The 11,687-nt window shown below is 44.0% G+C and overlaps 1 protein-coding gene across 1 annotated transcript in view; it reads left to right on the plus strand.

Moving 5' to 3' along the window:
* The window catches only part of MTFR1 (mitochondrial fission regulator 1), a 64,381-nt gene extending 53,176 nt beyond the window's left edge, over positions 1–11,205 (plus strand). The window contains exons 5-9 of the mRNA XM_069731416.1: positions 143–255; positions 1,493–1,734; positions 2,804–3,062; positions 7,828–7,996; positions 9,403–11,205. Of these exons, the coding sequence (XP_069587517.1) occupies positions 143–255; positions 1,493–1,734; positions 2,804–3,062; positions 7,828–7,996; positions 9,403–9,468 (849 nt within the window). The 3' untranslated portion in view covers positions 9,469–11,205. The remainder of the gene's footprint in view (positions 1–142; positions 256–1,492; positions 1,735–2,803; positions 3,063–7,827; positions 7,997–9,402) is intronic.
* Positions 11,206–11,687: the final 482 nt, after the last annotated feature.

The raw sequence follows: 11,687 nt of genomic DNA on the forward strand, positions 1-11,687 counted from the left end.
CGGTATATCTGAGACTTCAGCACTTACAGTAGCTCCTTGTGTCCTGATAATCATTGATCATTGCATCTGCATGAACACGGGTGATGCTGGAGTAATGTATCCTCATAGTTATCCTCATCACAGAGCTCTCCTTTTATTGCAGCTTATACCATATCCCGTAGCACTAAATGGCAGCAATCCAAGCGGAGCCATAGCCACATTTGCTGATGTCGGATGGATTGCCGACGAAGAGGGAGAAGCATTTGCAAGACTCAGGTGAGTGGTGAATTCTGACAAATGCTAAACTCCCTTTATTTTGTGTACAACCTTCTAAGGCTACTTTCACACATCAGTTTTTTGCAGTCAGGCTCAATCTGGCGAATTTTGGAAAAAAAACGGATCCATCGCAAATTGTGAAAAACTGATGCAACGGATCCGTTTTTTTGCCGGATCCGACTAGCTGATATCTGGGGACTTGCTGATCTGGGGGAGAGAGACCCCAGAATGGGAAACGTTTAAAACATGATCAGTATAAAAGAAACCAAAACACTACTCCGCTAACATCTCCATGGAGTGCTGAGCACAGGTGAGGGGGCACAGTACCCTGCTGATCCCTTCAGGGATGGTCAGGGGTCTTTCCTCAGGACTCTTGCGTCACAGCGTTCTGTCCAGCTCTGATTTATCACAAGATTTATCAAACTCGTGATGCTTAAAGGGAACCTGTCACCAGTTTTGTCATATATCAACTGAAATGATCACTTTATTCAGCCCCGCTGTTGCATTCCATAAATGCTTAAATAACCCCCTGTCTCCTCCAAAAACCTTTTGAAGTTCTGCTGCGCTGTATGGTAATCCTCTCGGTCCGTTCCGATGGGCATGGCTTCTGGTCTCTCCATTTGGCTGCTGCTTGCCATCCTTCTACTCCGATTGATGTGGATGACACCTCCTGCATCATCCAAATTGCCGGGTGAAGTCGCTGCTCACACCTACGTACTATGCTCAACCTTTCTTTTTTGTCTACATGTGATTGCATCTTGTCCCATGGATCTCGCACCTCCAACAACCTAGGACATGGGTGAGCTGGTGTTTTTCTCATATACTATGCTCTACCCTACTGTGGGCAGAGCCAAAAACATAAGTGTGCATGCACTGGCAAACATCAAAAGGTTTTTGTGGGGTATTCAGGGGGAGTCAGGCTGTTGTATAAGCAATGAATTCATGGAATGTAGCGCAGGCGCTGAATAAGGTGATAGTTTTAGTTGTTTTGTGACTAAACTGTTGACAGATTCCCTTTAAAGCCTTTTTTTTGCACAAAAAGTCCTTCCTGACTGGATCTGCTGGATGTTCTCATGGAGTGCGGTGTCTCATCTGTGAGGTGTAATGTGGGGTGAATCTGTAGCCTCCTGCTTGGTGTCCTGGGAGGACCATGTCTACTGCTTTGGGTGAAGAAGTATAATGAGCAATGCACTAATAAGTCAATGTTTCCTCTAATTCTACGTGAACTGTCTTGCAGGACACAGAATCATTTGCACCAACACCTCTCCCAAGAGGATGACACCGCTCACTTTGACAGACCATTACGGAGACCAGTATCCTTGCCTGTTCTGTTGAAAGAAGAACCAGAGGTGAAACCTCAGCCAGCGGCCAATGAAGAAGCTCTGCAGAAGATCAGTGCACTGGAAAGTGAACTTGCCAACTTGAGAGCCCAGATAGCCAAGATTGTTACTATCCAGGAGCAGCAGAATGTGGCTGCAGGTAAAAGTTAAAGTGAACCGGTCACCTGGTTTGGCCGATATAAGACATCGCCATCACCATTCAGGACCGATATTCCACATTCTATAATGCTGTATATCTGCCCCCAAACAGACCTGTACGAGAAGAAAAATCACTTATTCTCAACTAAGGGGCGGTCCGGTCCCAGGCTCTTCTTGGTCCGAGGCTCTTCTTGGTCCCAGGCTCTTCTTGGTCCGGCGCCTCCCTTCTTATGATCGCCGCCCTCCTGCTTGCTTTGTGTGGATGTCGCGTCCCTTCGTCATCCACACAGTCTCCATGGCACAGCGCTCCTGTGCAGGCGTACTTCTACCCTGTCAAGGGCAAAGTACTGCAGTGCGCATGCGCCGGGCTCTTTGACTTTTCCGGGCACCTGCGCACTGCAGTACGTTGCTCTGCCCTCAACAGGACAAAGAAGTACGTCTGCACAGGAGCGCGGTGCCGATGAGACGCGACATCCACACGAAGCAAGCAGGAGGGCGGCATCGCAAGAAGGGAGGCGCCAGACCAAGAAGAGCGACCCCCATCATACCGTACCACAATGGGAGTGGTGTTCAAAGGGACACTGTCACCTGAATTTGGAGGGAACAATCTTCAGCCATGGAGGCGGGGTTTTTGGGTGTTTGATTCACCCTTTCCTTACCCGCTGGCTGCATGCTGGCTACAATATTGGATTGAAGTTCATTCTCTGTCCTCCGTAGTACATGCCTGCACAAGGCAATCTTGCCTTGCGCAGGCGTGTACTATGGAGGACAGAGAATGAACTTCAATCAAATATTGCAGCCAGCGGGTAAGGAAAGGGTGAATCAAAAACCCCGCCTCCATGGCTGAAGATTGTTCCCTCCAAATCCAGGTGACAGTGTCCCTTTAAGTTACATTTCTGCTACACACCCACCTGATCAAACGTGACCATCAGTATATCTTCACTACATGTAATCACTTTTGCTAAAATGACAATGCAACTGAATAGAAACATGCCGATATTTTCACTAATGCATTTTGTTCTTACATAGCTGATCCTTAGAAATGAAAAAAACATTTTTGAATTTTTTAGTGTCTAGTCCTACGACTGCCTTTATTCCTGGAGCCTCTCCTGTGTGTTCACCACCACCACCCCCGCCGCCTCCACCACCACCACCTCCACCTGGGTTTCACCGTAGTGTCTCTGCTATTGACCTCATTAAGGAGAGAAAAGGAAAGAAAAGCATCTCAGAACTGACAATGATTGAGAATGCACCAAAGAAGCCAGAAATGCCAAACATGTTGGATGTCCTTAAAGACATGAATAGAGTAAAGTTGCGCTCCGTTAAAAGGTAAGTCTTGTTCAGTCCATATTTGTATCTCTTATGTGTCTCTCCAGTTAATAGAAATATAAGAACACCTGATGAGCCTATGTCCTATTGTAAGCAATAGTCTTAAAGGGGTTGTTCGATCTAAACAGAAACCGGTAATCCTCGCAGCTGACAGTGGGGGTTTGATAAGTCTTCAGTCACACAGTAATTTAGACCGGACAATCCTTTTAAAGGGAAGGTGCCACCAGTTTTCTTGCATTTTGTTTTTTTGTGAAATTAAGCTTAAAATAGTAATTAAAATGTATTAATGCAATGTTTGCACTGTTTGCAAACATTTCTATATGAAAAATATTATATATTTTTCTACAAATATACATATTTACCACTAGGGGGAGCATTTTCCGTTTTAGACCTCAAGCAGCTATAGTAAGATTTAGCAGCTTTACTGTTAGCAACAAAATTGGGGCAGTAACTGCTGACATCACCATTTCCCTCCCCTTTTGGGTGGTCTAATATCCCTGAGGCAGAATGAAGAGCAGCATCACAGGGCAGCGCCATTTTGTGTGTGACTGCCCTGTGATCAGCTATCACCAGCAGTTACTGCATCAGAGGCACAGCTTGTTTACAGAGGAGCAGAACACAGTGGGCTCAGCAGCATTTTTTGTGAATAACATTCTTGCCATCCCCCTTCCCCCACCTTAATCCCTGTCCTGTCAGCTGCCCTGCTCTCTCTCTCCAGGTGTCACCTCCCTCTCTGCAGGCTGTGAGTGCAGCTTACTGGAGATCACAGGGACTGTGTGTGAGGGGGAGGGGGAGACATGGCAGGAGAAACACACAGGGCAGCTTGTGAGGAGCAGAGGACGTGCCTGCTTGGAGTACAGAGGAGCAGTGAGGGCTTCTTCTGTCCTGTGATAGAGAGCACAGGGCTATAATAAAATGGCAGCTAGTCACACCTACAGCAGTGAGTTGTGCAGCCCACAGAGGCGTGCCCAGCTCACTGCTAATGCTGCTGCAATGTTACAGATAGGGTCCGAGCCGGTCTATTATCTCCTATGTCCATGGGGTGCCGTAATCTGACACTGATAGTGCCCTGCTACTGCTGCAAAACCAAGATGTCAGCCCCCAGTGCATTCTTTCTACTCATATAACACATGAAATCTGTTTCACATGCATTTCAAACTTGCTTATAGCAGCATGTTATGCTACATTACAGTGATTTATTAATGACCTACAAACGCGGTACCTTCCCTTTAAGAGGGCTGTCCAGCTTAATAAAAAAAAAGATGTTTCTTTTGATGTTTAACCCCTTACCAACATCCGCCGTACATGTACAACACAATTAGGTAGCGGGTCTATGGAGCGGACTCATCGAGTGATATATATATATATATATGTGTGTGTGTGTACACACACATAAATAATTTATTTGAGAAGGTTTATATTTTGGCTTCTTTTTGTCTTTTTTACTGCTCGATGTTTACATTGAGTTGAGTACTCTTCCTTATTGAGGACTTTCACCAGTGACCATTTTTCCTCTCATTTTACTAGTGCTAGTCCCCTGAACCATATGTATGTTTTTGTTGTTTTTTGTTTTTAAATCCACCATATGATTTTAGAGATAGATGCACTTTTGTATTTCATGCTACATTGTACGGTCTTTTCCAAGGGGGCATTGCTCAGAGGATTCTCTAGGGGGTATCATTAAGCTGCTCTGCTCTATGCAGCACCCCCTTGTAAAAAATGATTAATACTAATAAAAAGACCCATATCTCTGGGTCTGTATTGTAGATTCAGAAAGAAACCGAATACTCTGAGGAGCAGCGGGAAGGAAAAAAGCCAACAAAACCGATGTGCTGCGTAATCCGTGGGACAAGTGGCCACTATGTCCACTGCCACTGAGGACTCGTCCGGCTTATCACACACTTTGACTTTGTAGCCATTCCTGTTCTGACGTTCATACATGGCAGTAGGACCTGCCATAATACATGTGGGAAGGCGAGACCCTGGCACAATGATATGATTCATCTGGGTGTATGGAGATTGTTACTCGGTGTCTACACAAGGTGTGGAGTGTTGCTGTGCTGTGTTCTCGCCATGAGTTTCTTTAGGCTGTGTTCACATGTCCAGTAATCATCAGATAAAACAGATTCAGCAGCAAGCTGCTAACAAATGTCCAAAAAAAAACAAACATTTTAGCTGGATCTGTTTTTCTTTTATCATTGAAATCTCTTGACAACAGATCCGATAGATATCCATCCGTTTTGATCCATTTGTAACTGATCCAGTAAGCAAAAACCGGATCCTTTTCAAATGAAAGAGACACGGATGGCTGATTAGCTCATCAGTTTTCCATAGACTTCAATGTTGAAAAAATAAATCCATTTTTTTTTTCAGCAAGACAAAAAAGTTGTCTGCAAAACTTTTTTGTTAACTGATTGCTGCAAGATCCGTTCTGACTGATGTCACTGGACATGTGCGCGTAGCCCTAACATGGATGTCCAAGATCTGTCTGCTAATTGAGAACAGCGCGTTCAGCGGCCATATGTCAGACCTTTATTGTAGGCTAATCCTAAAACTCTAGTCTTGTCATCCTCGCACGACTCTGAAGATCGTTACCTGTTGCTGATTTTGTAGAATCAATTTATTAACTTTATTTTCTAGAAAATTAGAAAATGTTTTGAAATGTAAATAATATAAATATATTCTATGTTCCATCAACCTAAGGCCGAGTTTACAGCACCAGTGATCAGCTGCTAGTTTTACGATTGGCGGTCTTTAAATAACTTGTTCAGTCGGGCCAACCGCATTTCCTCCATAACGAACAGTATTAGATGGTTCTGTGCGCATAGACGATCACTGTTATCGTCAATACCTCTATACGACCAATAATAAAATTCAATACTTCCTAAAGGACATATACCCAAATGATAAAATATATAAATCTTTATTCTCCACTTAATAAAAACAATAACATCTTAATGAAGGGCGAGAAATACAGAGCAGAGTAAAACCAGATCATCAGCCACAATAAGTACATGGTGTAAAATACAGGAAAATCTGAATAATAGCAAGAAATCACAGAACAAGGTCACCATAATGCAATAAGGCCATCTAGTGGGCGAATAAATAAATTAAAGCGTTATACGGTGGAAGGCTCTATTTATGCAGTAAAGTGCATGTGCAATAAGACTAATTTAGTTTTAGCAACCAGGCGGTGACCTACATGTACAATGCAAATGGAGAGAAAATAAATCCTACCCAAAAATAATCATAAAACATATAGTAGAGTTTACTAGCAGCACATGATGTCAAAGAAAGCTAAAGTGCAAAGATCTAGTGCATAGGAGAATAACAGAGTTCATAGAATATCCAGTGATTCTCAATGATTAAAGTACATGATAAAGGCGCTCACAGCTAGCAAAAAGGCATGAGTAAATGAGGTAGGAGACTTAAAGCAGCAATGAATGTGCATGAAAAACAAAGTGCAACAGGGAGAGATAGCAATCTCATCCATAGAATGGTTGCATAGGTAGCTATGACATTAGTGCTGAAAATATGAACATATGAAATTCCTGTATGGGACTCTGTGAGCTCAGGCGAGGAGCCCCGACGCACGTTTTGCAGTCTCTTCTTCTTGGGGTATTTTACACCATGTACTTATTGTGACTGTGTTGGCCTGGCTTTACTCTGCTCTGTACCCCATCCCACCCCCCTTTCATTAATAATTTATTGTTTTTATTAAGTGGATAATAAAGAAACTAGCAGAACTGGGTGGAATAGCTGTTGGCCAAAGGAGCGTGCTGCCAATGGCTACCTAAGGTTTATGGCCACCTTACATACTAAACTAATTGTTTTGTCTCCCTTTCAGGTCAAAAGGGTTTGGCACAATGATATTCTGTTTTTTTTTTAAAACCCCATAGGCTTTCTTTAGGTAAAAATGGGGTAACGTTTCTCCTTGTGGAGAGTGAGATGCCTGTCATGACAGAGCGAGGAGACTTAAAAGCCATGCATCTTCCTCTGGGAGAGTAAATATGCAAATTGTCTCTTCAGAGAGGAAGAGGACATCAATAGATGACTCTAGCGTCATCTATTGAAAGCATTGCAGGGCTTGTAGAAGGGTCGATATTGACTTTTAGGATAGCTGCTTCTAATAGGTGGCGATAGAATTGATGTCCTCTTCCTCTCGGAAGGGATAATTTGATATCAAGGTAAAAATAAAATCTGTAACCCACCACTGCTCCAGTGATTCCTCTCTGTCACTGCTCCTGATCTTTGGTGAGAGGCAGCAATGACATCACAAACTACAGCACATGTGAATGCTGCAGTCCATCACTGGGCTCAGCGGTTACATCGTTGTAGTCGGCACAAGACCACTGAGCCCAGTGCTTGGCTGCAGCGGTCACATGCACAGTAGGCATGAAGTCACCACTGTAGATGGTCAACAACAGAAAAAGAGGCAGTAGTGGAGAAACAGAGGCTGTGTAAGCCTGATTGTATTATCTTTACCTATATTCATCCTATGGCAATAAAGCCCTTTAGTCGCTGTATTATAGGGATTTATTTTCAATGGTTGCATTTGATCTTCGGATTCGATCTACAAGCAGCTTTGCCTAATAAAGAGGATCCCGAACTGTTGACCTTTTCCCCTCATTACTAGCTGAACTTGCCATGGTAGGAGTGAGGCTGACATCCATTTATGATTGTAGCTTTGTTTGATTGCTTTTACTTTCTAACAGCCACGTTCGTAGCCTCCACTAGAAATCTAAAGCATTTTATTTTCTTACAGGAGTGAAGATCCAAAACCCAGTGACCTGACTGATCCTGCCACTCTAATTGCTGAAGCTTTAAAAAAGAAGTTTGCTTACAGATACAGAAGTGACAGTCATGGAGAATCAGACAAGAAAAGTTTGCCTGAAGTGGAACACAAAAAGGTTAAAGTTACCGAAACACCACTGGTATGTGAGGAGCATATAACCATCAGCTTCATGTTTGATCATTAATGTGCTTTATGCTAAAGGAATTCCCCTAATGTGTAAGTTGTCATCAATGGGCCCAGGGTGGGGTAACAAGTAAAAAAACATCCTATACTCTCCTACCAGACTGACACCGCTACTACACTCGCTACTCCATCAGCCTCTGGCTGGGCAGTCACGTGACGCCCGTTACAATCAGCAGCTGCTGATCGGCTGCAGCCTTCAGTTTGGCCAGTCAGGCCTACTCACCACTAATGGCTGCACAGGTTAGAAACATTTTGATTTTTAGACTGTGCACAGATAAACTAGAGTGTCTTACAATGCACCAGAAAACCACAATGGTTCCTGCAGTTTGATAAATCTGGTGCATTTTTAGACTGTCTAGTCTACGTTTACACTGTTGGCTTACTTCATGCCAGAACTATGCGCCATAATCTTGTTGTGTTTTCGGCTAAAGGCCCCTTCACATTTAGCGACGCTGCAGCGATACCGACAACGATCCGGATCGCTGCAGCGTCGCCGTTTGGTCGCTGGAGAGCTGTCACACAGACCGCTCTCCAGCGACCAACGATGCCGGTAACCAGGGTAAACATCGGGTAACTAAGCGCAGGGCCGCGCTTAGAAACCCGATGTTTACCCTGGTTACCATGCTAAAAGTAAAAAAAAACAAACAGTACATACTTACCTACAGCCGTCTGTCCTCCAGCGCTGCGCTCTGCTTCTCTGCTCTCCTCCTGTACTGTCTGGGAGCCGGAAAGCAGAGCGGTGACGTCACCGCTCTGCTTTCCGGCTCACAGCCAGTACAGGAGGAGTGCAGAGCACAGCGCCGGGGACAGACAGCTGTAGGTAAGTATGTACTGTTTGTTTTTTTTTTACTTTTAGCATGGTAACCAGGGTAAACATCGGGTTACTAAGCGCGGCCCTGCGCTTAGTTACCCGATGTTTACCCTGGTTACCAGTGAAGACATCGCTGGATCGGTGTCACACACGCCGATCCAGCGATGTCTCCAGGGAGTCCAGCGACGAAATAAAGTTCTGGACTTTATTCAGCGACCAACGATCTCCCAGCAGGGGCCTGATCGTTGGTCGCTGTCACACATAACGATTTCATTAACGATATCGTTGCTACGTCACAAATAGCAACGATATCGTTAACAATATCGTTATGTGTGAAGGTACCTTTAGTGTTGCATGTTATGCCATGCCCCACTTTCATTAAGTCACACCCCTCTGTGGTGAAGGCATTTTGCATTGTCGGAAAAGAAAGCGTTAACACATGATCAGTTTGGTGCATACACACCGTTTTGTGACAACTGCACCACAATTATCATTGTCCGCAAATGTTTGGATTTCTTGCCATTTATCTTATTTTTTTTCCTGCTCTTTAGTTTGGACCTCACATGCTCAAATCAACAGGGAAAATGAAGAGCCTTGTCGAATCTTCAACCTCGTGACAAAGCAGCTTGGCGGCTCTTCTGCTCTACAAATGGCTGCTTGTAACCAGGGCTGTCAGTATTTACAATGGACCTGCCCCGTGTCATTCCCGCGAGGAAACCTGTGACCTGCTGCCGATCTGGTGTTACACTAAGTCTTGCCTTACATAATTGTAGAACATAGTGATTAAGTAATGATAATGATGATAAATGCTAGTGATATATATTTATAAAGTTTTTGGTACTATAGTTTGTGACGTTATACTGTACACTGCTGCAGGCATTATGGGCTGTGTGGACTGCTGCATAGACAGACGTCTCATGCATTTACTAAAAGCACTTTATGTTTGATAATGGAGGGATCTGCCCTTGTGATCCATCATAGGACACAATGGAAAGTTCTGAACTGTAAGGCTCTTTAGAGGACATCTTCCCCTTTGACACAGCATAGAGCCTTCTTTCCCCTTTCGCGGCAATTCTGCAACTCCTGCCGCGGGTATATCACATTCAGAATTGGCATGCACATTCCTGCTAAAAACGAGTGTTTTGCAAGCGTAATTAGCTTGCAGAATGCTAGTATTTTCCAAGCGATCTGTAGCATTGCTTGGAAAACTGATTGACAGGTTGGTCACACTTGCCAAACATAGTGTTTGACAAGTGTGACCAACTTTTTACTATTGATGCTGCCACCGCGACGTCATTGCAGGTCCTTCACACAATGCATCCATGGGAACGGAAGCGGCCGCGTGCATTGCTGAGAGGCGGGAAGACTCCGGGGGCCATCAAAAGGTGAGTATATCACGATTTTTAAAAAAAATTTTTTAACAACTATATGGTGCCCAGTCCGTGGAGGAGAGTCTCCTCTCCTCCACCCTGGGTACCAACCGCACATGATCCGCTTACTTCCCACATGGGGCTATGCCCACCATGCGGGAAGTAATCAGATCAATGCATTTCTATGTGTGCGGAATCCCTGCGATTCCGCAAATTTAATGAACATGCTGCGTTTTTTTCTGGAATGTGATTCCGCTCAGGACAACAACGCAGCATGTGCACAAAAAATGCGGATTGCATTCTATTAAATAGGATGCTTAATGTGAGCGTTATTTTAGCGGTTTTATAGCGAAAAAAACGTGAAAAATCTGCTACGTGTGCACACCGCCTAAGTGTTCTGTACCCTGCTTTCATTTTGGAAATTCATGGCGACTTCAGATAAGACATAGAAAACATGCGACATGTGAGGTGTCATTTTCATATATCTCGCCAGCCTGCTTTTTATTTAGGTTTTCCCCTCCGGGTTGGTACAGAAACACTGGACTTGGGAACAATCTGATTATCCACATCCTCAGGAGATTATGGATGTAACTTTCTCCTCTTTAGGTTTTTGAAGTATAGTATGTACCGATAAACAGAAAGTGTCTGAAATGCCCAAACACCGACCTTGTGCCCCATTTTCCATGCTGCCTAGAGTGGTAACACACACAGTGCCTGCACCCGGATTAAATGCGGTGTTTCAGGAGTATGATCTGTATGTTACATGTTCTATGCTAGACCACAGTATTATTCTACAGGCCTTTAAGGTTCACGAGATGTGTTCACTTTTTTTTTTTTTTTTTTTTTACATGATTTCCCAAAGTTGTGTTATAAAGGCAGCAGTTTTATCATGAAAAAGACATATCGGGGAAACTAAAAAACTCCTCAAGAAGGGAGCTGTTCCTGAAGTGCTCTCCACTAGAAAACATCTTTTTTTTTCCCCTTAAAAAAAAAAAAAAAACTGCACACATACCCAGTATGGCTGAGTATGTGGTGCAGATTAGTGATGAGCGAGTATACTCGTTGCTCGGGTTTTCACCAGCACGCTCGGGTGATCTCCGAGTATTTGACTGCTCAGAGATTTAGTTTTCATCGTGGCAGCTGAGTGATTTACAGCTACTAGCCAGGCTGAGTACATGTGGGGGTTCCCTAGCAACCAGGCAACCCCCACATGTACTCAGCCTGGCTAGTAGTTGTAAATCGCTCAGCTGTCGCGATGAAAACTAAATCTCTGAGCACTAAAAAATACTCAGAGGTCACCTGAATGTGCTGGTGAAAACCCGAGCAACGAGTACACTCGCTCATCACTAGTGCAGATCTTTATGCACACAAGCTGCAGTGTATTACAATTCCAGCAAAGTAGATGGGATTTGAAGAAATCTCCTGCCCAATGTGCTTTTTCTATTTACACTGTGGAAACTGACCTT

This window comes from Ranitomeya imitator, chromosome 6 (genome assembly GCF_032444005.1).
Source record: "Ranitomeya imitator isolate aRanImi1 chromosome 6, aRanImi1.pri, whole genome shotgun sequence".
NCBI lineage: Eukaryota > Metazoa > Chordata > Amphibia > Anura > Dendrobatidae > Ranitomeya > Ranitomeya imitator.